Below are 27,910 nucleotides of genomic sequence, written 5' to 3'. Positions count from 1 at the left end.
CCCTTGGCCTCCGCAGCCGCCTTGTAGTCCCTTCAGATCCTGGCAGGCTGCTCTGAGATCTGCCTGGAGCCTTCTCTTCTGCAGGCTGCACACCCCCAGCTCCCTCAGGCTTACCTCAAAGCAAAACTGTTTCATGTGTTCCATGTCCTTCCTATGCTGAAGGCTCCAGAGCTGGCCCCAGCCCTGCAGGTGAGGTCTGCCCAGAGCAGAGGGGCAGGATCCTCTCTCTCCAGCTCTGGCCACACTGCTTTGGATGCAGCCCAGGCTGCCCTTGGCCTTCTGTGCTGCCAGTGCCCATTGCTGCCTCCTGTCCAGCTTCTCCCCCACCAGCAGCCCCAGGGCCTTTTCTGCAGGGGCTTGCAGTGGATGATCTCTGGAGGTCCCTTCCAACCCAAACCATTCTGGGCAATGCCCAAAGAGCAGCTGTGGGGCAAGTGACTGTCCCCCCCATCACCCACTGCTCAGGCTCCTCACCCCTGCTGAGCAGAGGCAGCAGGGCAGGCAAGGAAGGAGCCTCCTGCACCTTTTTTTTCCCACCCTGACTCTCCCTGAACCACAGACCCTGGTTGCAAGAAATATTTCAGCCACAGCTCAGGTAGTCCAGAAGCTCTGAGGCAGCTTTCTCTGTAAAATAACTTTATTCCTAACACCAAAATACTGCACTTCTCTGTTACAAAAGTTAGCCCCCCCCAAAATAATTAACAACAGCAGCAACAGAAAAATGAACAAACCTTGGAAACAGAACCAAGAGAACTCTTTCTACTTTGCCTTCAATTCTTCACTGGTCCATCTGGGAGCTACAGGTGTGCACCACACTAGAATCTTTCAGTGCTTCAATAAATACAGCATCCAAACCTGGGAAGGGCAGGGAAAAGGGTTCATAAAACTGCTGGGAAAACAAATTAATGTAATAAAAGTCAGCGTTTTTGGCTTTCTCTGGGGGTAGGAAGGGGGAAACATCTGCACACAAGGAAGTTCTTGGCATTGGCCAAGAGGGATGGGATTGAAGAGGAGCAGCAGAGCTGGTCAGCAGGAAAGCAGAAACCCCCAAATGCAAAGCAGCAAGGGAGCCTCAGTGTGGAACCCTGGGGAGGATTTCTGCAGGGAAGGGGCAGGGGAGACTTCAATCACTGGTTTATTACCTGCTAAGGCCACTGCATGAGGTGCTGAAGGCCAGCTTGCATCAAGCCTTGAGCAACCTGGCCAGGTGGGAGGTGTCCCTGCCCATGGCAAGGGGGTTGGAACTGGATGATCTTCAAGGTCCCTTCCAACTTAAACCATTCTATGGATCTGAGAATCATGGAACTGTCAGGGCTGGAAGGGACCTCAAGGAGCAGCCAGTTCCAACCCCCCTGCCATGGCCAGGGACACCTCACACTACAGCAGGTTGCTCACAGCCACAGCCAGCCTGGCTGCAAACACCTCCAGGCAGGAGGCTTCCACCACCTCCCTGGGCAACTACTGCCAGGTTCTCACCACCCTCATGGCCAACAACTTCTCCCTCACATCCAATCTCAATCTCCCCACTTCTACTTTTGCTCCATCCGTCCCCAGTCCTATCACTCCCTGACACCCTCAAAAGTCCCTCCCCAGCTTTCTTGGAGCCCCCTTCAGATCCTGGAAGGCCACAAGAAGGTCTCCTGGGAGCCTTCTCCTCTCCAGACTGAACACCCCAACTCTCAGTCTCTTTAAGCTTCCTTACAACCCAAACCATTCTCTGAATCCCTAAATGTAGCCAACACTTCCTCTCATGGAAGCAACCCCCCCCCAGGACACAACTGAACTCCCTCAAGCAACAGGAGTCACACAACCGAAAACCCCAAACATGAACCTGTGATCATCTACTGCTGATGAATTGCAACTGACAAATGAAACTGAGGGCTGTGTGAAGCTCCCTGTGAGGTCAGGGTGAGGCAGCTGGGGCTTGGAGCAGAGGAGCCTGAGGGCTGCCCTCAGTGCTGGGGCTGAAGATGTGCAGGGCAGTGTGGGGAGGAGGGAGCCAGGCTCTGCTGAGGGATGTGCAAGGACAGCCCAAGGGGCACTGGGTGTCAGCTGGAGCAGAGGAGGTGCCAGGGGAAGAGGAGGGAAAGCTTTTTGGCTGTGAGGGTGTGAGAGGGCTGGAGCAGGCTGCCCAGAGAGGCTGTGGAGTGTCCTTGTGTGGAGGCATTGCAAAGCCAGCTGGCTGTGTTGCTGTGTGAGCTGCCCTGGGTGCTCCTGCTCTGGCAGGGGGCTTGGCCTGGCTGCTCTCTGCAGCTCCCTTCCAACCCCCGACACTCTGTGATTGTTCTCTGCCTGTTTCCCTGTGCTACAACAAAGGCTTCTACAGGAGGCCAGAAGTGAGGAAGTGCAGTTGTTACCTAGCTGTGTGCACACCTAGTTCTAGTTAATGTTTTCTGAATTAGGTATTTTTGCTTAAAATATTCAATGGTCAAAGCTAATTTATTTCCTCCAAGGAGGAGCACTCCTTCCTCCCCACGTTTCTATCTGCTTCTGCTGAGCTGATGCACAGTGCACCTTTCTTCATCAGATTTATCTTCCACAGTCAAGCAGCCCTGAGGGGCCAGACCAGGAGCCCTGAGCGGCCAGCCAGGGAGACAAGAGAAGCCAGACCAGGGAGCCATGAGACGCTAGTCAGTGAGGCCCGAAGAGCCAGCCTAGGGAGCCCCGAGCGGCCAGCCAGGGAGCCCCGAGCGAGAAGCCCCGAGCGGCCAGCCAGGGAGCCCCGAGCGAGAAGCCCCGAGCGGCCAGCCAGGGAGCCCCGAGCGAGAAGCCCCGAGCGGCCAGCCAGGGAGCCCCGAGCGAGAAGCCCCGAGCGGCCAGCCAGGGAGCCCTAAGCAAGGAGCCCTGAGCGGCCAGCCAGGATGCCCCGAGCGAGGAGCCCCGAGCGGCCAGCCTAGGGAGCCCCGAGTGGCCAGCCAGGGAGCCCCGAGGAGCCCAGCCTAGGGAGCCCCAAGCAAGAAGCCCCGAGCGGCCAGCCTAGGGAGCCCCGAGCGGCCAGCCAGGGAGCCCCGAGGAGCCCAGCCTAGGGAGCCCCGAGCGAGAAGCCCCGAGCGGCCAGCCTAGGGAGCCCCGAGTGGCCAGCCAGGGAGCCCCGAGGAGCCCAGCCTAGGGAGCCCCAAGCAAGAAGCCCCGAGCGGCCAGCCTAGGGAGCCCCGAGCGGCCAGCCAGGGAGCCCCGAAGAGCCCAGCCTAGGGAGCCCCGAGCGAGAAGCCCCGAAGAGCCCAGCCTAGGGAGCCCCGAGCGAGAAGCCCCGAAGAGCCCAGCCTAGGGAGCCCCGAGCGAGAAGCCCCGAGGAGCCCAGCCTAGGGAGCCCCGAGCGAGAAGCCCCAAAGAGCCCAGCCTAGGGAGCCCCGAGCGAGAAGCCCCGAGGAGCGCAGCCTAGGGAGCCCCGAGTGGCCAGCCAGAGAGCCCCGAGGAGCCCAGCCTAGGGAGCCCCGAGCGAGAAGCCCCGAGCGGCCAGCCAGGGAGCCCCGAGCGAGAAGCCCCGAGCGGCCAGCCAGGGAGCCCTAAGCAAGGAGCCCTGAGCGGCCAGCCAGGATGCCCCGAGCGAGGAGCCCCGAGCGGCCAGCCTAGGGAGCCCCGAGTGGCCAGCCAGGGAGCCCCGAGGAGCCCAGCCTAGGGAGCCCCAAGCAAGAAGCCCCGAGCGGCCAGCCTAGGGAGCCCCGAGCGGCCAGCCAGGGAGCCCCGAGCGAGAAGCCCCGAAGAGCCCAGCCTAGGGAGCCCCGAGCGAGAAGCCCCGAAGAGCCCAGCCTAGGGAGCCCCGAGCGAGAAGCCCCGAGGAGCCCAGCCTAGGGAGCCCCGAGCGAGAAGCCCCGAGGAGCCCAGCCTAGGGAGCCCCGAGCGAGAAGCCCCGAAGAGCCCAGCCTAGGGAGCCCCGAGCGAGAAGCCCCGAGGAGCCCAGCCTAGGGAGCCCCGAGCGAGAAGCCCCAAAGAGCCCAGCCTAGGGAGCCCCGAGCGAGAAGCCCCGAGGAGCGCAGCCTAGGGAGCCCCGAGTGGCCAGCCAGAGAGCCCCGAGGAGCCCAGCCTAGGGAGCCCCGAGCGAGAAGCCCCGAGCGGCCAGCCTAGGGAGACCCGAGCGAGAAGCCCCGAGCGGCCAGCCAGGAGCCCCAAGCAGCCCCAAGCCCAGGGAGCCATGAGAAACAGTCAGGAAGCCCTGAGCAGCCAGACCAGGGAGCCTGGACTGGCTGGCCAGGGAGCCCCCAGGAGCCAGCCAGGGAGCCATGAGGAGCAGTCAAGGAGCCCTGAGCCCCAGCCAGGGAGCCCCGAGTAAGGAGCCCCGAGCGGCCAGCCAGGGAGCCATGAGCAGTAGATACTTCTGGTGGAGGGCTGATAGCAATGCTACAGGAAACAGTGGGAGGTACTTCTGAGGAGCACAAATGCCATTCCTAGGAGGAGTTACCAGCAGACTCAGGGAACCCTGACTTTGGTCTGATGAAAGAATAGCTTAGTGCTGCTTGGAAGCTCAGTGTCAGACACACAAGTCCAGGTCAGAGCCTTGCAGGGAGGACTTGTAACAACCAGCTGAAGGCAGATTGGAGCCAGAGGGCAGAGAGCTTCAGTCTGTGAGGTTGATAGTGTCACTCTGAAATGGTTTCAGCAGTGCAGGGCCCTGGGCAGGACTCCTGAACCTGCTCAGCGGTGGTGCCAGGGCCTTCCAGTGGATGCCAGCTGTAGCCTTCTTGTAGTCGTGCCTGAGGCTGCGGATGGTGCTGTTGATGGCAGCCACGCAGGCCTTCCAGTCATAGCCTGTCTCCTTCAGGTCAAAGGAAGGGAAATTCTCCTGAAGGAAGTCTGAAACCAAACACACAGAGAGCACTCAACCAGCAATCCTTCAGGCAAGCTGCATTCTCTGGGTGTGTGCAAGGAAGCACAAACAAGTGCAGGCCACCATGGCAGGAACAGCCTGTCCCGTGCTAGGACAAGGGGCAGGCTGCTCATTGCCTTCTCCAGCCTCACCTTCAACAGCTCCAGCCATAGAGCCTCAGCTCCCTCCCTGGGCAACCTGTTGCAGTGTTGCAGCAGCCTCCTGGGGCAGAACTTGTTCCTCACAGCCAATCTCTGCTCTCCTTTCAAACCCTTGCCCCTGGTGCTGTCCCTGCAGGCCTTTGGGCACAGTCCCTCTGCAGCCTTTCTGTAGTCCCTTCAGGTCCTGGCAGGCTTCTCTCAGGTCTGCCTGGCACCTCCTCTACCCCAGGCTGAACACCCACAGCTCTCTCAGCCTGCACTCAAAGCAGAGGTTCTCCACTTCTCTTATCATCTCTGTGTCCCTCCTCTGGAGCCTGTCCATCAGGTCCATGTCCTTCCTGTGCTGAGGGCTCCAGAGCTGGCCCCAGCCCTGCAGGTGAGGTCTCCCCAGAGCAGAGCAGAGGGGCAGGATCCTCTCTCTCCAGCTCTGGACACACTGCTTTGGATGCAGCCCAGGCTGCCCTTGGCCTTTTGTGCTGCCAGTGCCCATTGCTGGCTCATACTAGCCAGGTTTATGACCTGTAAACCACCTTTAGCTGCTCAACCACCACTTCCCCTGCTTCCTCTCAGCTTGCTGCAGGCCTGCACCAGACCCCTGCCACAACATCCTGCCAGCCTCAGGCTGCTGCAGCTGCAGGCTCTGCTCGTGGGACGCAAAGTGGATCGCTGCCCCTCACCCCTGCCCCCCCTGCCCAGGTCACACTTTGAGCAGTGGTGTTTTTCCTCCTTACCCCTGAGAGCATTAATCTTGTGGGAGTCCAGAGGGCTCATGCCACGTTCCAGGTTGCCATAGACGTTGCTCCTCACCAGCACCTCCTCGGTGAACATGTGGCGGATCAGGAAGCGAGCGGAGAGCTCCGGCCGCGACTTCCCCTTGGCCACATAGATGACCGAGAAGGGCAACTGCACCTTGCGCCAGGGGCTGCCCAGGAAGTCTGGCAGCATGGCAGGGAGGGAGAGACACACACACTGCACTCATTCAGAGGCTTGGAAGTGGTAAAATCTGCACACAAGGAAGTTCTTGGCATTTGCAAGAGGGATTGGATAGAAGAGGAGGAGCAGAGCTGGTCAGCAGGAAAGCAGAGAACCACAAATGCAAAGCAGCAAGGAAGCGTGAGTCTGGAACCCTAGGGAGGGCTCAGAGAGGGAGAGACAGAGAGAGATTGAATGTATTCAGAGATTCATGTCCTCCTATGAGGACAGATTGAGAGAGTTTGGGCTCCTCAGTCTGGAGAGAAGGCTCCCAGGAGACTCCCTTGTGGCCTTCCAGAATCGGAAAGGGGCTCCAAGAAAGCTGGGGAGGGACTTTTGAGGGGGTCAGGGAGTGATAGGACTGGGGGGAATGGAGCAAAAGTAGAAGTGGGGAGATTGAGCTTGGATGTGAAGAAAAAGTTGTTGCCCATGAGGGTGGTGAGAGCCTGGCAGAGGGTGCCCAGGGAGGTGGTGGAATCCTCCTGCCTGGAGGTTTTTGCATCCAGGCTGGCTGTGGCTGTGAGCAATCTGCTGTAGTGTGAGGTGTCCCTGGCCATGGCAGGGGGGGTTTGGAACTGGCTGCTCCTTGAGGTCCCTTCCAACCCTGACAATTCTGTGATTCTATGATTAAGGCCCTCCCTGGGTGTATTTACTCCTGGGATCAACCAGGAGCAACCTGCTCCAGGGGAGGGTCTAACATTTGCTTTCATTTGCAAAGGAGTCTCCAGGATCCTCTGTAGCAGAATATAGGTCAGGGCTCCCAAAGAATACCAATGATGTACAGCAAATGATGCTATTGATGGCTCAGTGTCAGGCTCCCAGGCATTAGAACTGCATGATTGTGAAGCACTAATCATTTCTGTTCATTTCCATTCTGGTGATCTGTGGTGACTACAGCAGGCAGCAATGGGCACTGGCAGCACAAAAGGCCAAGGGCAGCTTGGGCTGCATCCAAAGCAGTGTGGCCAGAGCTGGAGTGAGGGGATCCTGCCCCTCTGCTCTGCTGAGACCTCACCTGCAGGGCTGTGTCCACTGTGGAGCCTTCAGCACAGGAAGGACAAGGACCTGATGGAGAGGCTCCAGAGGAGGCCACAAAGATGATCAGAGGGTTGGAGAACCTCCTTCCTGGAACAGAGGCTCCAGACCTGGACACAGAGCTGCAGCTGTGGTCTCAGCAGAGTGGAGCAGAGGGGCAGAATCCCCTCCCTGGCCCTGCTGGCCACACTTCTCTTGCTGCAGCCCAGGCTCTGCTTGGCTCTCTGGGCTGCAAGTGCTCACTGCTGGCTCCTGTTGAGCTTCTCCTCCCCCAGCACCCCCAAGGCCTTTTCTTCAGGGCTGCTCTCCAGCCAGTCCCTGCCCAGCCTATATCAGTGCCTGGGATTGCCCTGTTTCAGATGTAGGACCTTGCCCTTGGTCTTGTTGAACATCATGAAGTTGTCATGGGCCCAACTCTGCAGCCTGTCCAGGTCACTCTGGATGGATCCCTTCAGCTGTCAGCTGCACCACACAACTTGGTGCCATCAGCAAACCAGCTGAGGGTGCACTCAATGCCACTGTCCATGGCACCAACAAAGATGTTAACCAAGACTGGAGGAGGAAAAGGATTCCCACAGCTCAGCAAATCCCTTTGCCACACGATTCCACTGACCCCTCAAGCCACCCCTTGGCCATTTCATATGTTAAGACACACATGCAGCAAAAGGGGCAAATGTCTCAGCTTACCCATGGGTTCCAGAGACGTTGGCTTCTGGACTGGAAGGTTGTGGAAAGCTTCTGGAAGCTTCTCCAGCCCTGCATTCTGTGCTGTGTCAGCTGTGATGCTGGAGATAGTCTCAGAGTTCTGAGAAGTGCCTTCCCCATCTGGGGATGTATCTGGGCCATCACCCACTTTTTCCTTCCCTTCAGCTGCCTCCTGAAACATGAAAAGAGGTTAGCAGAGGCACAGGCAGAAGCCTACCCCTCCTCTAATTAGAGGACCAGCTCATCTCTCCCTTCCTAGCAATTAGATCCCAGGTATTTGCAAGAAAGTTACTCCTGAATCCCACTGTGACAACCATGGCTGAAACGGATCACAGAATCATAGAATCATCAACCAGATTGAAAAGGACCTCAGAGATCATCAAGCCCAACCTATCACCTAACACCTCCTGACAACTAAACCATGGCTCCAAGTGCCACATTCAATCCTTTTATGAACACATCCAGGGATGGGCCTGCATTAGGAACAGTGTGGCCAGCAGGAGCAGGGAGGTCACAGTGCCCCTGTACTCTGCTTTGGTTAGGCTGCACCTTGAGTACTGTGTCCAGTTCTGGGCCCCTCAGTTTAAGAAGGACATCGAAACACTTGAGCGTGTCCAGAGAAGGGCAACAAGGCTGGGGAGAGGCCTTGAACACAAGCCCTATGAGGAGAGGCTGAGGGAGCTGGGATTGTTTAGCCTGGAGAAGAGGAGGCTCAGGGGTGACCTCATTGCCCTCTACAACTACCTGAAGGGTGGTTGTAGCCAGGAAGGGGTTGGCCTCTTCTCCCAGGCAACCAGCACCAGAACAAGAGGACACAGTCTCAAGCTGTGCCAGGGGAGGTTCAGACTCGAGGTGAGGAGGAAGTTCTTCACCGAGCGAGTCATTCATCATTGGAACGGGTTGCCCAGGGAGGTGGTTGAGTCATCGACCCTGGAGGCGTTCAAGGGCAGATTGGACGTGGCACCTGGTGCCATGGTCTAGTCATGGGGTCTGTGTTGATAGGTTGGACTCGATGATCCTCAAGGTCCTTTCCAACCTAAGTGATACTGTGATACTGTGACTCCACCACCTGCCTAGGCAGCACATTCCAGTGACTCTTTCTGGGAGGATCCTCAACAGTCACAAAGCCTTTTGGCAGCAGAATACTTCCAGTATTCACAGAAGCATAAAATGGTTTGGGTTGGAAGGGAGCTCCAAAGCTCATCCAGCCCAACCCCCTGCACTCAGCAGGGACATCCTCCACCACAGCAGCTTGCTCACAGCCTTCTCCAGCCTCACCTTCAACAGCTCCAGCCATGGAGCCTCAGCTCCCTCCCTGGGCAACCTGTGGCAGTGTTGCAGCAGCCTCCTGGGGCAGAACTTGTTCCTCACAGCCAATCTCCATCTGCTCTGCCCTCCTTTCAAACCATTGCCCCTGCTGCTGTCCCTGCAGGCCTTTGGGCACAGTCCTTCTGCAGCCTTTCTGTAGTCCCTTCAGGTCCTGGCAGGCAGCTGTGAGGTCTGCCTGGAGCCTTCTCTTCTGCAGGCTGAACACCCCCAGCTCCCTCAGCCTGCACTCAGAGCAGAGCTGTTCCAGCCCCTGATCACCTTCATGGCCTCCTCTGGAGCCTCTCCATGTGGTCCATGTCCTTCCTGTGCTGAGGGCTCTAGAGCTGGACACAGCCCTGCAGGTGAGGTCTCCCCAGAGCAGAGCAGAGGGGCAGGATCCTCTCTCTCCAGCTCTGGCCACACTGCTTTGGATGCAGCCCAGGCTGCCCTTGGCCTTCTGTGATGCCAGTGCCCATTGCTGCCTCCTGCACAGCTTCTCCCTCACCAGCACCCCCAAGTCCTGCAGGGCTGCTCGCTGTCTCCTCATCCCCCAGCCTGGACTGGTATCTAGGATTGCTCTGACCTAAGTGCAGGTCCTTGCACTTTGCCTAATTGAATCCCATGAAACTCCTCAGGCCACCTCTGCAGCCTGTCCAGCTCCCAGTATGGAACTAGTGCTGTGCTCAACAGACCTGTGCTGAGGAATGCAGAGACAGAACCCAAGGAATGTGCAAGTCACAGCTGTTGCATGATGAAGAGTTCAAATACTCCACATGAGAAAGAAGAACAACACAGCCTAGAGTGCTCAATCCCAAGCACTGATACAGGCTGGGTAGGGACTGGCTGGAGAGCAGCCCTGAAGAAAAGGACCTGGGGGTGCTGGGGGAGGAGAAGCTCAACAGGAGCCAGCAGTGAGCACTTGCAGCCCAGAGAGCCAAGCAGAGCCTGGGCTGCAGCAAGAGAAGTGTGGCCAGCAGGCCCAGGGAGGGGATTCTGCACCTCTGCTCCACTCTGCTGAGACCACAGCTGCAGCTCTGTGGCCAGGTCTGGAGCCTCTGTGCCAGGAAGGATCTGGAGGTGCTGGAAGGTGTCCAGAGAAGGGCCATGAGGATGAGCAGAGGGCTGGAGCTGCTCTGCTGTGAGGACAGACTGAGAGAGTTGGGGTTGTGCAGTCTGGAGAGGAGAAGGCTCCCAGGAGACCTTCTTGTGGCCTTGCAGGATCTGAAGGGGGCTCCAAGAAAGCTGGGGAGGGACTTTTGAAGGGGTCAGGGAGTGATAGGACTGGGGGGGATGGAGCAAAAGTAGAAGTGGGGAGATTGAGCTTGGATGTGAGGAAGAAGTTGTTGGCCATGAGGGTGGTGAGAGCCTGGCAGAGGTTGCCCAGGGAGGTGGTGGAAGCCTCCTGCCTGGAGGTGTTTGCAGCCAGGCTGGCTGTGGCTGTGAGCAACCTGCTGTAGTGTGAGGTGTCCCTGGCCATGACAGGGGGTTTGGAACTGGCTGCTCCTTGAAATGCCTTCCATCCCTGCCAGTTCCATGGGGCTATGATCCCTGCAGGCCCTCAGGCAGCTTACCAGGGTCAGTTTGGGCTGGGAGCGCAAGCAGCGGATCATGGCGTTGATGTTTGTCACGCAGGTGTTCCAGTCCCTCCCATGCACACTCAAATCATAGCTTGGAAAGGTAGCTGCAAGAAATTCTGCATATGAAACACAGGAAAAATAAACAAATGTGAGCCTCCTGACAAAAAAAAAAAAGCAAGCAGTAGTTAAAAGAGTATCCTGGTTGGGAAAGCGAGAGAGGAAGGTAAGAGATGCTTCACATTTTACTGCTCCCCACGTAGCAGCTCTGCATTTCCAGCTGTAATTAGGGAGAAAAAGTAAACTGATGGTTTGAAGGCAAACAGCACAGCTGAGATGTGCACTGATGCTTCTATGAGCTGTTGGGAGTCATGGTTTGGTTATTAAGGAACATCCCCCTGTAAGGACAGAGAGAACAGACTTAGCTTTATTTCCCCATAAGCATTGTGAGAGAACCTCTGCTCCACCCTGGGGAGGCCACAGCTGCAATCTTGGGTCCAGTTCTGGGGATCCTCAGTTCATAGAAGAACCTCGGGGAACTGTTTGGGAGAGTCGATGGCAGAGCCCCAGGCTGCTGCAGGCAGTGGAAGATCTCCCTGTGAGGCCAGGCTGAGGCAGCTGGGGCTTGGAGCTTGGAGCAGAGGAGCCTGAGGGCTGCCCTCAGTGCTGGGCTGAAGATGTGCAGGGCAGTGTGGGGAGGAGGCAGCCAGGCTCTGCTGAGGGATGTGCAAGGACAGCCCAAGGGCACTGGGTGTCAGCTGGAGCAGAGGAGGTGCCAGGGGAAGAGGAGGGAAAGCTTTTTGGCTGTGAGGGTGTGAGAGGGCTGGAGCAGGCTGCCCAGAGAGGTTGTGGAGTGTCCTTGTGTGGAGGCATTGCAAAGCCAGCTGGCTGTGTTGCTGTGTGAGCTGCCCTGGGTGCTCCTGCTGTGGCAGGGGGCTTGGCCTGGCTGCTCTCTGCAGCTCCCTTCCAACCCCTCACATTCTGTGATTCCTGCCAGAATTAGGGGGGAGCTGTGACTTATCATGCAAACCCTTTACAGCAACAACAATAATCTCCTACAAAGAGAGGCAGAGCAGTGCTGATGCTGCAAGAGCTACAACATACACATAGGAAGGCAAGGAAGGGAATCTGGAGGCTCACACTCACGTGCTATGGCATCTGTGCCAATGGCCTAACATATTAAGGAGAATGTCCTTCCCATCTTCACTGTGTTACAGAATCACAGAATGGGAGGGGGTTGGAAGGGAGCTCCAGGCCAAGTCCCCTGCCACAGCAGGAACATCCAGGGCAGCTCACACAGGAACACATCCAGGTGACTCTGGAATTGCTCCAGTGAAGGAGACTCCACCACCTCCCTGGGCAGCCTGTTCCAACCCCTTACCACTCTCTCAAGTTTTTCCTCATGCCCAACCTGACCCTCCCCTGGCACAGCTTCACCTCATTGCCTCTCCTCCTGTCCCTGGGTGCTTGGGAGAAGAGACCAACCCCAGCCTCACTCCAGCCTCCTTTCAGGGAGCTGCAGAGAGCAATAAGCTCTGCCCTCAGCCTTCTCTTCTCCACACTGAACACCCCCAGCTCCCTCAGCTGCTCCTTGTATGATGCCCCCAAGCCCCTCCCCAGCCTGGTCACCCTTCTCGGGACACTCTCCAGCCCCTCAATGTCTTTCCTATGCTGAGGTGCCCAGAACTGAACTCAGTGCTCAAGCTGTGGCCTCACCAGGGCTGAGTCCAGAGGCACCATCACTGTCCTGCTCCTGCTACCCACACCAGCTCTGAGCCAGGCCAGGATGCCCTTGGCCCACTTTGACCCTTTGCTCACAATGAGCAGCAGGAACACCCCCAACAAAGAGCTCCTCACCAGCCAGGAGCGCTGGCAGGCAGCAAAGCAGCCCAGCTGTGCATCTGGCAGGCTCCCATACCTCTCACTGCAGCGATTTTGTTGGGATCCAGTGTCCTGTGGCCTCGGGCACCCACCCCCAGCGTGGTGCTCATCAGGGCCTCCTTGGGGAAGAGCACTCGCACCAGGTAGCGCGCGGCGTACTTGGGCTTCGTCTTCTGCCGAGCCTTCATCAGGTAGGTCCCAGGCACTTTCACATTCCTTCCTGGGTCACCAACAAACTCTTTGGTACAACAAAAACAACCCCAGGAAAGAAAGAAAAAACAAACATTAATTGAAAAGGCCAAGCAAGCAGTGAAGAAAAAGGAACGCTCTGTCAAAACTCTGTGGGACTCTCAGTGTTGGTTCTCTGCCACAGCAAATCCTCCTGGCTGTGATTTGTCAGAGAATGGTTTGGGTTGGAAGGGACCACAAAGATCATCCAGTTCCAACCCCCCTGCCATGGGCAGGGACACCTTCCACCAGCCCAAGTTGCTCATGGCTTTGAACACCCCCCAAGGAGGTCCATGACCTCCATCCACAGCCTCCCTGGGCAACCTGTGCCAGAGTCTCCCCAGCCTCACTGGAAAGAATTTCTTCCTCCTCTCCAGTCTCAATCTGCCCTCCTCAAGCTTCAATCCATTCCCTCTCCCCCAATCACTCCCAGCCCCTGACAAATATCCCTTCCCAGATTTCTTGTAGCACCTTTCAGGTACTGGCAGGCTGCTCTTAGGTCTCCCAGGCTGAACAACCTCAGCCCTCTCAGCCTGTCCTTACAGCAGAGCTGTTCCAGCCCCTGATCATCTTCATGGCCTCCTCTGGAGCCTCTCCATCAGGTCCATGTCCTTCCTGTGCTGAGGGCTCCAGAGCTGGCCCCAGCCCTGCAGCTGAGGTCTCCCCAGAGCAGAGCAGAGCAGAGGGGCAGGATCCTCTCTCTCCAGCTCTGGCCACACTGCTTTGGATGCAGCCCAGGCTGCCCTTGGCCTTCTGTGCTGCCAGTGCCCATTGCTGCCTCCTGCTCAGCTTCTCCCCCACCAGCACCCCCAGGTCCTGCTCTGCAAGGGCTGCTCTCAATCTCCTTGTCCCCCCAGCCTGGATTGGCACAGGGCTGCCCAGACCCAGCTGCACTTTGCCTTAATGAAGCTAATCAGTGTCTCCTCAGCCTGCCAGGGTCCCTCTCTCTGACACCCACCCTTCAGGGCAGGGACAGATATCATTCCACACTGGAAATGCTTCCAAGGCAGCCAAGCTCTGCTCTCTTAGCCTTGCTAAAGAGTGCCAAAGGAGCTTCCCTGAGGCACAACTCCTTCCACCAGCAGCAGCTCCTTCAGCCTTCACTTCAGAGTGTTTCCTGCGAAGGGACTCACCGAGGCTGGAGTCGAGGGGCACTGCAGCAGGCGCTGCTTCCTTACTGCTGCTTCCACCCCCAGCTGCACTTCTGTAGTTCACCACCACACGGTTGTCCCCCAGGCTGCTCTCAGGTGGTGCTGGCATCGATGAGGAGGAGGCCACTGGTGAGGATGCAACGGTGGCAGCACCTTCCCCAAAGCTCTCCACCAGATTTGGTGGTGGAAGGAGGTCTGGGATCTCGCTGGCTGCTGCCAGGGAGGAGTGCAGGGAGCGAGTAGAGACGATGGTGGGGAGGGGAGGGCTCTGCCTCTGCACAGGCTGCTGCACTTCCACCTGAGGGCTCTGCGGGACTTGGTTTATGGGGGGATTGACCTGCACACTGCCATTTGGCAAGCCAGCCCCCAGGCCTGGGCTGTGCCTTGCCTGGCCTGCTGAAGGGAGCTGAAGATTTGATTTCCTTTCCATGGAGTTCTGTACTCTTATTTTCCCTGGGGGCAGATGGCTGGAGCTTCTGTAGGGGAATCCAAGGGGCTTCTGCAAATGGGATCCAGAAAACAATTGAAAGGTTAAGTCAGACATAGTTGGTCACTCCTTTAAAGTTTGCAAACCTGGAAGACTATATTTGAGCACTTGCAACAAGTAATCATTGCCATGGAACCACAGAAGTGCCAGGGTTGGAAGGGACCTCAAGGAGCAGCCAGTCCCAACCCCCCTGCCATGGCCAGGGACACCTCACACTACAGCAGGTTGCTCACAGCCACAGCCAGCCTGGCTGCAAACACCTCCAGGCAGGAGGCTTCCACCACCTCCCTGGGCAACCTCTGCCAGGCTCTCACCACCCTCATGGCCAACAACTTCTTCCTCACATCCAAGCTCAATCTCCCCACTTCTACTTTTGCTCCATCCCCCCCATCCTATCACTCCCAGACCCCTTCAAAAGTCCCTCCCCAGCTTTCCTGGAGCCCCCTTCACATCCTGGAAGGCCACAATTAAGTCTCTTGGGAGCCTTCTCCTCTCCAGCCTGCACAACCCCAGCTCCCTCAGTCTCTCCTCACAGCAGAGCAGCTCCAGCCCTCTGCTCATCCTCCTGGCCCTTCTCTGGACACCTTCCAGCACCTCCAGACCCTTCCTGGTACAGAGGCTCCAGACCTGGACACAGAGCTGCAGCTGTGGTCTCAGCAGAGTAGAGCAGAGGGGCAGAATGCCCTCCCTGGCCCTGCTGGCCACACTTCATGAAGCCACAGAGTGATTGAAAGGCTTAGATTGGAAGGGACCTCAGAACTCCCCATCATGCCCAGGGACACCTCTCAACTAAGACTCAGCTGCCCAAGGCCTCATCCAGCCTGGCCTATGACAGTGGGGGTTGGATCTAGATGACCTTTAAGGTCCCTTCCAACCATTCTATGAATGAATGTTTGAATCTTTACCATCCACCTTTCCTTCTTGATATCCTAAGCCCACCAATAGCAGAGCTGTGAACTTCTGTTCATAGCTCTGCAGCATTCCTGAGGACTTTCAAGACAGAGATGCCAGAGCTGCTCAAAGAAATGATTGGCAGGCTGCTGGGTTCCTCCTTCAATAGGTATAAAAGCCTTCTTCAATCAATAGAAGACCCCAAACCCAATCCAGTGTAGGTCACTTTTAATCTGAGCCTTTCTTAAGCAGCTTCCATCCCACACAATCAGAGGGGAGGGTAGGAGCAGAGAGGCTTGCAAGGTCCAACTGTAGCTGAAAAGAGCAGTTATTGTTGCCTGAGCCTTCTATTCCTGGATGTGTGGACAGCACCAGCTTGGAGCTGTCAACAGAAATGCACTTCCCACTCAAAGCCAACTATGCAGCTGGTAACTGGTGTGCACAGGAAGCTCATTGCTCCTAACACCCTTAAAGTAAAAGGCCTCAACTGAAGTCCTGACATCTCCTGACAGCAGGAAACCCTTTGCCCTGTTCAAAGCTCAGCAGCACTGGTGGCAGAGAAAGGTCACCATGGGGTTTATGAGCTTCTTCCAAATCACAAATGGTTGTGTTTTCCCTTTCAAGAGCATTTTTACAAGCAGCAATATTCTGTCTCCTTAGTTTACAGAGGACTGACCACACAGGAACAAAATGGAAAGGGGATTCTCTCCCTCTGCTCTGCTGAGACCCCACCTGGAGCACTGTGTCCAGCTCTGGAGCCCTTAACACATGAAGCACATGGACCTGATGGAGCAGGGCCAGAAGACCCCAGGAAGATGATCAGAGGGATGGAGAACCTCTGCTATGAGGGCAGGCTGAGGGAGCTGAGGGTGTTCAGCCTGGAGAAGAGAAGGCTCCAGGGGGACCTTAGAGCAGCCTGCCAGTACCTGAAAGGGACTGCAAGGAAGCCAGGAAATGACTTCTGCTAAGGGCTGGGAGTGATAGGATGAGAGGGAATGGACTGAAGCTTGAGGAGGGCAGATTAAGACTGGAGATTAGTAAGACATTCTTTAGAGTGAGGGAGAGTCTGTTTGCAAAGGCCTGCAGGGACAGCACCAGGGGCAATGGGTTGAAAGGAGAGCAGAGCAGATGGAGATTGGCTGTGAGGAACAAGTTCTGCCCCAGGAGGCTGCTGCAACTCTGCCGCAGGTTGCCCAGGGAGGGAGCTGAGGCTCCATGGCTGGAGCTGTTGAAGGTGAGGCTGGAGAAGGCTGTGAGCAAGCTGCTGTGGTGGAGGATGTCCCTGCTGAGTGCAGGGGGTTGGACTGGATGCCCTTTGGAGCTCCCTTCCAAGCCAAGCCATTCCATGATTCTATACAGGTCACATTCCACAGCCGCTGTCAAGAACAACAGAGGAGACCGAAACTGGCATGGAGTAAGAAGCTGAGAATGATGCAACTGAAATACATTTTAAGGCTGCTCCTTTGCTGCTTTCACTGAGATTAAAATGAGGAGAGGGTCTTTACTTTTTAAAGAAGCATCAGAGGAAGTGGGAGGAATACTCACAGGCTTCAGCAGCAGTGGCTTGACACGAGTGTGCTGCAGCTCGGAGACCTTCCGATGCAGCAGGTCGAATTTCCTATCCAGTTTCTGTATGGCTTCATACATGGCCTGACAAGAAAAGGGAGAGTGAAAACAGCACAAGAAACCAGCTGAAGAAAGGACACAGAGCTGCTGGAGTGAGGCCAGAGGAAAGCCACCAAGATGCTCCAAGGGCTGGAGCAGCTCTGCTGTGAGCACAGGCTGAGGGAGCTGGGGGTGTTCAGCCTGCAGAAGAGAAGGCTCCAGGGGCACCTCAGAGCTGCCTGCCAGGAGCTGAAGGCATCCTGCAGGAAGGCTGCAGAGAGACTTTTGCTGAGGGGGTCTGGAGCCAGGCCAAAGGGGAATGGTTTGAATCACAGAATCATAGAATCACAGAATGGTCAGGGTTTGAAGGGACTTCAAGGAGCAGCCAGTTCCAACCCCCCTGCCATGGCCAGGGACACCTCACACTACAGCAGGTTGCTCACACCCAGGATGCAGGTTGCAGCCACATCCAGCCTGGCTGCAAACACCTCCAGGCAGGAGGCTTCCACCACCTCCCTGGGCAACCTCTGCCAGGCTCTCACCACCCTCATGGCCAACAACTTCTTCCTCACATCCAAGCTCAATCTCCCCACTTCTAGTTTTTCCTCATGCCCAATCTATCCCTCCCCTGGCACAGCTTCACCTCATTGCCTCTCCTCCTGTGCCCAGGTATTTGGGAGAAATGACCAACCCCAGCCTCACTCCAGCCTCCTTTCAGGGAGCTCTAGAGAGCAATAAGCTCTGCCCTCAGCCTTCTCTTTCCCAGACTAAACAACCCATAGGTTGTCAAAGTCCCAGGTTATCAAACGTAGCAAGTCATAGATTATAGAATCATAGAATCAATAAGATTGGAATAGACCTCAAAGATCATCAAATCCAACCTGTCACCCAACACCTCAGGACTACAAAACCATGGCTCCAAGTGCCACATCCAATCCCCTCTTGAACACCTCCAGGCATGGGGACTCCACCACCTCCCTGGGCAGCACATTCCAATGGCTAACAGCTTGCTCTGTGAAGAATCTTCTCCTCACCTCCAGCCTAAACCTCCCCTGGCACAGCTTGAGACTGTGTCCTCTTGTGCTGGTGCTGGCTGCCTGGCAGAAGAGACCAACCCCCACCTGGCTACAACCTCCCTTCAGGGAGTTGGAGAGAGCAAGAAGGTCTCCCCTGAGCCTCCTCCTCTCCGGGCTAAGCAAGCCCAGCTCCCTCAGCCTCTCCTCACAGGGCTGTGCTCCAGACCCCTCCCCAGCTTTGTTGCCCTTCTCTGGACACCTTCCAGCAGCTCAACATCTTTCCTAAACTGAGGGGCCCAGAACTGGACACAGGACTCAAGGTGTGGCCTCAGCAGTGCTGAGCACAGGGCACAATGACTTCCCTGCTCCTGCTGGCCACACTCTTCCTGATGCAGGCCAGGATGCCCTTGGCCTTCTTGGCCCCCTGGGCACACTGCTGCCTTATGTTCAGCCTACTCTCAAGCACTACCCCCAGGTCCCTCTCTGCCTGGCTGCTCTCCAGCCACTCTGACCCCAGCCTGGAGCACTGCCTGGGGTTGTTGTGGCCAATGTGTAGAACCTGGCACTTGGATGTGTTCAGTCTCCTGCCCTTGGACTCTGCCCATCTGTCCAGCCTGGCAAGGTCCCTCTGCAGAGCTCTTCTGCCCTCTAACAGATCAACTCCTGCCTCCAGCTTGCTGTCCTGTGCAAACTTACTGCTGATGGACTCAATGCCCTCCTCCAGATCATCAATGAAGTTATTGAACAGGCTGGGGCCCAGCACTGATCCCTGGGGGACACCACTAGTGCCTGGCTGCCATCCAGGCAAAGCTTCCTGAGAAATCAACTGTTTAAATTCCATTTCAGAGAGAAAGCAAACAAAACCATACCTGGCAGTAAGCAAGGACCTCCATGAGAGTTTTCTGCTGATCTCCAGTGTCAGAGACCTCAGTGTAGGAAGCTTCAGATACAATACTTCCCTTTTCCATGAAAATAAGAAGGGGAAAACAAAGAAGGTGTAAGGCAGTGATATAAACCCAGGCTCAGTGCATCACATTAAGCCAAGAAGTCCCAAATTCAGGTTATTTTAGTCTCCCCTGAAACAGGCATGCCCAGAGCAGCTTGCCAAGGCTTGCCAAGGCCTGCCAAGCAGAAGAGAAGGAACTTCACTTACACATTCATAGTCAGGCTCATACTCATACAGGATATTGTCACTGTCTTCATATTCTCCTTCCCTGCTTCTCATCTGGGAAACAAACAAAAGGAACTTTCAGTGTTTGGAATACTGAAACAAGTCAAAACCTGTGATGGGTTGAAATCTCCCCCCCAACATTAACACAAAAACTAATGCAGGGATTCACAGAATGGGTTGGATTGGAAGGGACCTTGAAGATCATCCAGTTCCAACTCCCCTGCCATGGGCAGGGACACCTCCCACCAGCCCAGTTTGCTCAGGGCCTCATCCATCCTGGTGCTAGACACCTCCAGGCAGAAGGCAGCCACAGCCTCCCTGGGCAACCTGTGCCAGAGCCTCACCAGCCTCAATGGGAAGAATTTCTTCCTCCTCTGCAGTCTCAATCTGCCCTCCTCAAGCTTCAATCCATTCCCTCTCATCCTATCACTCCCAGCCCTTGGCAGAAGTCCCTTCCTGGCTTTCTTGTAGCTCCCTTCAGGTACTGGAAGGCTGCTCTGAGGCCTCCCTTTTCTCCAGGCTGAACAGACCCAACTCTCAGCCTGTTCCCACAGCAGAGGTTCTGCAGCCCTCTGATCACCTTTGTGGCCTCCTCTGGACCCTCTCCAGCAGCTCCAGGTCCCTCTTGTGCTGGGGGCCCCAGAACTGGAGGCAGTGCTGCAGGTGGGGTCTGAGCAGAGCAGAGGGGCAGAATCCCCTCCCTGTGCTGCTGCTCTCCCTGCTCTGGATGCAGCTCAGCACACAGCTGCCTGCTGGGCTGCCAGGGACCACTGCTGGCTCCTGGGGAGTTTGTCACCAACTGACACCCCCAAGGCTTTCTCCTCCAGGCTGCTCTCCAGCCTCTCCTCACCCAGCCTGGGTCTGTGCTTGAGATTGCCCCAGCCCAGGTGTCTTGGCCCTGTTGCACTTCATGAGGTTGGCTTGGGCTCACCTCTCCAGCCTGTCCCAGTCCCTCTGGATGGATCCCTGCCCTCCAGCCTGTCCTAGACCACACAGCTTGGTGTCATCTGCAAAACTGCTGAGGGTACAATCAAAGAACAAAGATAACCTGCTAGGAATCCTACTGGGACACTCCAGTTGTAGTTCTGTTCCCATCCCTGGCTACAAACCAACCCAAGGCAGTGAGGCTTACCCCAAGCATCTCACCTCTGTGCCTGTGGGTCAGGTGCTCTGAACATTCAGCTCTTGTTTCAGGAGGATCTTATTTAGGTGTAGCAGAAACCTCTTGCATATCAGTAGATTAAAACCTAATTTCCTTTGCTTATTCTAAGGCCAGAACCTTCCCAGTAACCTCTGCCCTACAGAGCCAGGCTTGGGTAACTCTGACCCTCTGTCCAGGTTTTGACACTACAGGAATTGATTTGAAATGAGGGAAGTGTTGGTTTCAGTGGGAAGAACTCTGCACAGGGAAGCTGTGGGAACCTCTCACTGCTTGCAAGCTGCTTTTAGAGAGGAACCAGCAGTGCCCCCACATGGACAACTCTGACCAGGTTCTGTTCAATGTTCTTATCACTGCCACAGACAGTGGGATTGAGGGCACCATCAGCAAGCATGCAGGTCCCACCAGGCTGAGTGGTGCTGTTGGTACGCCAGAGGGATGGGATGGCATCCAGAGGGTCCTGGACAAGCTGGAGAGGTGGCACAGGTGGCCCTCATGAGGTTCAAGAGGACCAGGTGCAGAGACCCTGGGTCAGGACAATCCTCACTGTCAATCCAGGCTGGGGGATGAGGAGATTGAGAGCAGCCCTGAGGGAAAGGCCCTGGGGGTGCTGGTGGGGGAGAAGCTGGACAGGAGGCAGCAATGGGCAGTGGCAGCACAGAAGGCCAAGGGCAGCCTGGGCTGCATCCAAAGCAGTGTGGCCAGAGCTGGAGAGAGAGGATCCTGCCCCTCTGCTCTGCTCTGGGGAGACCTCACCTGCAGGGCTGGGGCCACCTCTGGAGCCCTCAGCACAGGAAGGACATGGACCACATGGAGAGGCTCCAGGGGAGGGGGACAAAGATGCTCCAAGGGCTGGAGCAGCTCTGCCGTGAGCACAGGCTGAGAGAGTTGGGGCTGTTCAGCTTGGAGAAGGGAAGGCTCCAGGGAGACCTCAGAGCAGCCTGCCAGGAGCTGAAGAGGGCTACAGAAAACCTGGGGAGGGACATTTTGCAAGGGCTGGGAGTGATAGGATGAGAGGGAATGGATTGATGCTTGAAGTGGGCAGATTGAGACTGGAGATGAGGGAGAAATTCTTTGCAGTGCGGCTGGTGAGACTCTGGCTCAGGTTGCCCAGGGAGGCTGTGGCTGCCTCCTGCCTGGAGGTGTTCAAGGCCAGGCTGGATGAGGCCCTGAGCAACCTGGGCTGGTGGGAGGTGTCCCTGCCCATGGCAGGGGGGTTGGAGCTGGATGATCTTTTAAGGCCTCTTCCAATCCAAACCATTCTGTGAATCAACTGCTGGAAGAGAAGATTTCAATACAGTGACAAGAGCCAAGCTTCAGACTGCCTCACCTTTAAAACAGATGCACTCTGTCTTCAGACAGAGCTGTTCCTGGAAGCAAATCCTCATTCACCATCAAGTTTAAACTGTCTATGATCCCAAATTACACAAACAGACTTCTAGTGAAAAGAACAGCAATTAATGAATCTACCTGAGGAGTTAGTTGAAGCCACTGTCAGCTGCACACCAGCTGAAGCATAATGTGGCCAGCAGGAGCAGGGAGGTCAACAAGTCCAAGTGCCAGGTGCTGCACATTGGCCACAACAACCCCAGGCAGTGCTCCAGGCTGGGGTCAGAGTGGCTGAGAGCAGCCAGGCAGAAAGGGACCTGGGGGGACTGGTTGACAGCAGCTGAACATGAGGCAGCAGTGTGCCCAGGTGGCCAAGAAGGCCAATGGCATCCTGGCCTGCATCAGGAAGAGTGTGGCCTGCAGGAGCAGGGAAGTCATTGTGCCCTGTGCTCAGCACTGGTTAGGCCACACCTGTGCTGCCCAGGGAGGTGGTGGAGTCCCCATCCCTGCAGGTGTTCAAGAGGGGACTGGATGTGGCACTTGGTGCCATGGTTTAGTCATGAGGTCTGTGGTGCCAGGTTGATGATCTTTGAGGTCTCTTCCAACCTTGGTGACGTTGTGATGCGCACAGCACCAGAAGGTTTGCCTCCTGCTGGAACCTTTCAGGCACCACTGGACTGAAGAACCCATGGGCAGGGCATCCCTCGAGGGGGCAAGAGAGGTGGGCAGGCAAAATGGACATCCCCAGGGGGCTCAGAACAGAGGGCTGCTGTTTGGTGCCACCTACCACATCGTGCCCCAGCAGAGGAGGGCCCAGGCGCTTCCTTTTGCTGCGGGCAAACACCACATCCATCCTCTCCGGGCTGTAACCATTCCCCCTCTGCGTGCCTGCAGGCTGGCTCAGCTCTGATGCCCCTCCATCAGCCAGCACTGCTAAGCCTTCACTTCCTGGGAAAAGTGGAAAGGAACATCAGCAGGCTGCCCATCACAGCACTGCACCACCAAAACCACCAAGGCCAACCACCCGTCTGACTTTTGCCTTTCAGGTTGCTGGGTCGTTTGGAATTGGGCTGCTTGCCTGCTGTGAAACACTCATCCTGTCACTCCCAGCCCTGATCCAAAGGCCCTGCCCAGCTCTCCTGGAGCCCCCTTCAGGTACTGGAAGGCTGCTCTAAGGTCTCCCTGCAGCCTTCTTTTCTCCAGGCTCAACAGCGCCTGTTCTCCCAGCCTGTCCCCATAGGAAGGTTCTGCAGCCCTCTGAGCATCTTTGTGGCCTCCTCTGGACCCTCAGCTCCAGGTCCCTCTTGTGCTGGGGGGCCCAGAACTGGAGGCAGTGCTGCAGGTGGGGTCTGAGCAGAGCAGAGAGGCAGAATCCCCTCCCTGTGCTGCTGCTCTCCCTGCTCTGGATGCAGCTCAGCACACAGCTGCCTGCTGGGCTGCCAGGGACCACTGCTGGCTCCTGGGGAGTTTGTCACCACCTGACACCTCCACATGCAGCTGGGGGGGGCTGAGCCTCCCACATGCAATTTAGATCTGAAATTATAAATGCACATAGAATCACAGAGCTGTCAGGGTTGGAAGGGACCTCAAGGAGCAGCCAGTCCCAACCCTTTGCCATGGCCAGGGACACCTCACACTACAACAGGTTGCTCACAGCCACAGCCAGCCTGGCTGCAAACACCTCCAGGCAGGAGGCTTCCACCACCTCCCTGGGCAACCTCTGCCAGGCTCTCACCACCCTCATGGCCAACAATTTCTTCCTCACATCCAAGCTCAATCTCCCCACTTCTACTTTTGCTCCATCCCCCCCAGTCCTATCACTCCCGGGCACCCTCAGAAGTCCCTTCCCAGCTTTCTTGGAGCCCCCTTCAGATCCTCGAAGGCCACAAGAAGGTCTCCTGGGAGCCTTCTCCTCTCCAGCTTGCACAACCCCAACTCCCTCAGTCTGTCCTCACAGCAGTGCAGCTCCAGCCCTCTGCTCATCCTCGTGGCCCTTCTCTGGACACCTTCCAGCACCTCCCCACTCCTAGTTTTGCTCCACTCCCCCCAGCCCTATCACCCCGCTGACACCCCGAAGAGTCCATTTCCTATTTTTGCTCCATTATTCCTACTTTTGCTGCATTTTTCAGCCACCAACCACTAGATCCCAATAAAAAAATGAGCACTGATTACCATAGGCAAGTGGTACCATTTGGGGAGTCCCACTATTGCCTTCAGAGCTCTGGTCCACTGACATGCAGCTCTGGGTGGCCAGCCCATTTTCTCCCTGGTCAGCCATCAAGCCATCAACATCCTCCTCTACTTTTGGAGACACATAACCTGTTAGAACAATCAGAGCGAGAGAGAAAGAGGTAAGAGCAGGCACCATTCTGCCCAGCAGATCACAGCTGTAGTGCTTGGATCACATCTAACATTACCTGAATGGTTGATTTCAAACCAGCCTCACTTCAGCAGCTCAGCATGAAGGGGATTCTAACCACAGGCAATGAGGCTTTCACAGGCACTAGAAGGGAAGCAGTTTACTAGTGCTCAGTTGGAGGGACAGCAGAAACTACTCAGTAACAAACTCTTCTGGCAGTGCCCAGCTTCAACAGGTATAAGCCACAAACAAGGTGACAAAAAGCAGCCCTGCAGAGAAAGGACTTGGGGTGCTGGGGGGGAGAAGCTGGGCAGGAGGCAGCAATGGGCACTGGCAGCACAGAAGGCCAAGGGCAGCCTGGGCTGCATCCAAAGCAGTGTGGCCAGAGCTGGAGAGAGAGGATCCTGCCCCTCTGCTCTGCTCTGGGGAGACCTCAGCTGCAGGGCTGGGGCCAGCTCTGGAGCCCTCAGCACAGGAAGGACATGGACCTGGTGGAGAGGCTCCAGAGGAGGGACATGAAAGTGATCCAAGGGCTGGAGAACCTCTGCTGTGAGGACAGGCTGAGGGAGCTGGGGGTGTTCAGCCTGCAGAAGAGAAGGATGCAGGCAGACCTCACAGCAGACTGCCAGCACCTGAAGGGGCTACAAGAAGGCTGCAGAGGGACTGTGCCCAAAGGCCTGCAGGGACAGCACCAGGGGCAATGGGTTGAAAGGAGAGCAGAGCAGCTGGAGATTGGCTGTGAGGAACAAGTTCTGCCCCAGGAGGCTGCTGCAACACTGCAACAGGTTGCTCAGGGAGGGAGCTGAGGCTCCATGGCTGGAGCTGTTGAAGGTGAGGCTGGAGAAGGCTGTGAGCAACCTGCTCAGGTGGAAGATGTCCCTGCTGGGTGCAGGGGGTTGGACTGGATGCCCTTTGGAGCTCCCTTCCAACCGAGACAATTCTGTGATTCTATGAGCAAGGCCTTCTGAGACCTCCACTATTTATCTTGAAGCATATGAGAAGATATCCTAATGCTTAATACACTTGAAACAAATCAGTCTGCAACTCCTAACTGCATATTTGCTATTCAGATCAAATGAATCATCAAGGAAATGCTGAGCACAAGCACTGAATGGCAAATCTCCAGTACCCATTTTTCCCCCACTCCAATTAAAACAGACTACATCCAGGAAAAAAATGTCCCAGTTCAGGAATAACTGTGCTAGAGCGACATTCCAGTTCTGCTGCCCCCCAGCACAAGCGGGGACGTGAAGCTGCTGGAACAGGTCCAGAAGAGGCCACCAAGACAATCAGAGGGCTGGAGAACCTCCCCTGTGAGGACAGATTGAGAGAGCTGGGGTTGTGCAGTCTGGAGAAGGCTATAGGGAGACCTCAGAGCAGCCTTTGAGTACCTGAAGGGGGCTCCAAGAAAGCTGGGGAGGGACTTTTGAGGGTGTCACGGAGTGATACGACTGGAGGGGATAGAGCAAAAGTACAAGTGGGGAGATTGAGCTTGGATGTGAGGAAGAAGTTGTTGGCCATGAGGGTGGTGAGAGCCTGGCAGAGGTTGCCCAGGGAGGTGGTGGAAGCCTCCTGCCTGGAGGTTTTTGCAGCCAGGCTGGCTGTGAGCAACCTGCTGTAGTGTGAGGTGTCCCTGCCCATGGCAGGGGGCATTGGAACTTGAGGTCCCTTCCAACCCTGACAATTCCATGATTCTAAGTTCACAGCGATTTGATTTTGGTACAGGCCTCATTCCTGGAGGTTTTTGCAACCAGGCTGCATGTGGCTGTGAGCAACCTGTGTGAGGTGTCCCTGGCCATGGCAGGGGCGCTGGAACTGGATGAGCCTTGAGGTCCCTTCCAACCCTGACAATTCTATGGTTCTGTGCTAATATTGGGGTCTAGGTGGAAAAGCTCCAGCAGCCCTGAAGTCACACAAGGAGAGCAGGCTTCTGAGCAAGAGGCAACTGGAACCTGCTGAGGACAGAGGTGTGTGCCAGCAGTGACAAAAGCTAAATGAGCTTGAACTGATGTGACACCGCATAGACATCACTCCTTGAAGGGGCAGGGGGAAACACCAGACAGCTACACACCTGCTGGACTGCAAGGAAATGCAGGCCACAGTCCTCTAAGCCACAACAGCTGCCCTGTGCACTATGTCTTCAGATGGAAAAAGCTCATCAGGTCACACATCTCTCTTTGGGAGCATTCATCTCCATGGGCACACACATTCCCTATCCTAGCAACTGTGGCACTCCAGGACCTGCCAAGACCAAGACACTGCTGTTTCACAGCAAGCCCTCCCCAGCATTTCACTTGGGACCATTTGAAGAGGAGCTTCCTCCACCAACAACCACTGCACTGTGGCTGTGACCCTCCGGCGTTGCACCTCGATGTAAGGCAGCTGTGGCGGCCTCACCTTGCTTCTCCCGAGCAGTAACCAGGCTGGGAGAGTCCTGCCTCCAGCGCACCCACGGCTGCCCTTCACAGCATCACAGAACGTTAAGGGATGGAAGGGAGCTGCAGAGAGCAGCCAGGCCAAGCCCCCTGCCACAGCAGGAGCACCCAGGGCAGCTCACACAGCAACACAGCCAGCTGGCTTTGCAATGCCTCCACACAAGGAGACTCCACAACCTCTCTGGGCAGCCTGCTCCAGCCCTCTAGCCCTCTCACACTCTCACAGCCAAAAAGCTCTCCCTGGCACCTGCTCTGCTCCAGCTGGCACCCAGTGCCCCTTGTGCTGTCCTTGCACATCCCTGAGCAGAGCCTGGCTCCGTCCAAGCGGGTTTTGAGTATCTCCAGAGAGGGGCCGCCCTTGGCTTCGCTGCCGAAGCGGTGACGCCGCAGGGACGCTTCGGGAACTGCGCATTGCCGGGGAGAAGCCGAGAGCCTGCCCGAGCAGAGCACCGCAGCCGCCTCTCAGCCCGAGCGCCCCCCCCGGCACCGGCCGCAGCCCCGAGGGCCTCGTCCCTGCCAGCCAGCGCCGCGCTGCGCCCGGACCCGCTGCGCCCGGACCCGCTCCGCTCGCCGACCCCTCCGCCCCTATCCCGCACGGCGCCTCCGTCGTGGAGCAGCCAACCAAGAGGCCGGATCCGCGTCTCCGGCCCCCGGCGGCACTGACGCGGCGGCGACGGGCGGCGGCCAAAGCCAATGGCTGCGGCTGGCCGCGCCGCAGCCGGCGAATAGCGGCGGCGGGCCTGGCTCGGCAGGCTCCGCGCTCGCCGTTCCGAACGCGGCGGCGCCGTTCTGCGCGCTCCCTGCGCTCCCTCTGCCTTCCCCCGCAGGAGCGGGGTGAGGATGCCCTTACCCTCGGCGGCCATGGCTCGCTGGGGCGCTTCAGGCGCAGGTAAGGGTCGGCGGAGCTAGCCGCGGGGCTCCGGCGCGGGCAGGCGTGGCCAGCAGGGCGACGTTGGGAACGGAAGCGACTTTGTCCGACGTGAACAACAAACTGTTGGGGAGCAGTGCGGCTGCGCGCCGGGCGAGGCGGCGTGCCCCGGCAAACGGGAGCGGAGCGGAGGGGGCGGGCGGGGGCAGGGCTAAGGCTAGGGCTTGGGCTCAGGCTTGTCGCAGTTCGTCCGTATCCCCGGCTGCCGCTTCCAGCCTGGCGGCGGAGGGGCGCGCTGTTCAGCGCCGCCTCTTGTGCCCTGGAAAGCGAAATGGGTGATTTCTGCGCTCAGCTTGGTGCCCTGGTGCGGCCATGCTGCCTGCTGACGAGGGCTGGCAGACGGCAGGGAGTTCAGGTTACGGAATACCAAATTAACCAGGTTGGAAAAGATCCTTGGAGATCACTAAGTCCAACCTATCACCCAGCACCATCTAACTAACTAACCCAAGGCATTGAGTGCCTCATCCAGGCTCTTTTTAAACACTTCCAGGGGTGGTGTCTCCACCACCTCCCTGGGCAGCACATTGCAGTGGCCAATCTCTCTGTGAAGAATTTCTTCCTCACATCCAGCCCATACCTCTTGTAAGAAACGAGCTCACTGCTGAATTTTAAATGGAATCACAGAATCGATAAGGTTGGAAGAGACCTCAAAGATCATCAAGTCCAACCTGTCACCCAACACCTCATGACTACTAAACATGGCTCCAAATG

The 27,910-nt window shown here is 56.8% G+C and overlaps 1 protein-coding gene across 5 annotated transcripts; it reads right to left on the bottom strand.

The window, feature by feature from the left end:
• Positions 1 to 7: 7 nt before the first annotated feature.
• On the bottom strand, positions 8 to 27,252 carry BEND2 (BEN domain containing 2). 5 transcript variants are annotated; one of them, XM_068144714.1, is made up of 12 exons: positions 27,122 to 27,252; positions 23,650 to 23,796; positions 22,265 to 22,425; positions 18,972 to 19,043; positions 18,688 to 18,777; positions 16,743 to 16,847; positions 13,802 to 14,318; positions 12,478 to 12,678; positions 10,557 to 10,678; positions 7,660 to 7,849; positions 5,697 to 5,900; positions 4,141 to 4,791 (listed from the first exon to the last, which is right to left on the bottom strand). In XM_068144714.1, the coding sequence occupies exons 1-12, from the start codon at positions 27,132 to 27,134 to the stop codon at positions 4,556 to 4,558; spliced, it is 2,058 nt and encodes a 685-aa protein (XP_068000815.1). In that variant the 5' UTR covers positions 27,135 to 27,252; the 3' UTR covers positions 4,141 to 4,555. The 5 variants fall into 5 exon arrangements, with proteins under 5 accessions (XP_068000821.1, XP_068000815.1, XP_068000817.1 ...); XM_068144720.1 differs by lacking the exons at positions 4,141 to 4,791; positions 5,697 to 5,900 and adding an exon at positions 8 to 855; XM_068144716.1 differs by lacking the exon at positions 5,697 to 5,900.
• Positions 27,253 to 27,910: the final 658 nt, after the last annotated feature.

Source organism: Melanerpes formicivorus, unplaced genomic scaffold, assembly GCF_026170545.1.
Source record: "Melanerpes formicivorus ecotype bairdi unplaced genomic scaffold, bMelFor1.0.p_v2 SCAF_11, whole genome shotgun sequence".
Taxonomy (NCBI): Eukaryota; Metazoa; Chordata; class Aves; order Piciformes; family Picidae; genus Melanerpes; species Melanerpes formicivorus.
The sequence above is the reverse complement of the archived record's forward strand: the minus strand, read 5'-3'. Positions and strand labels throughout refer to the sequence as shown.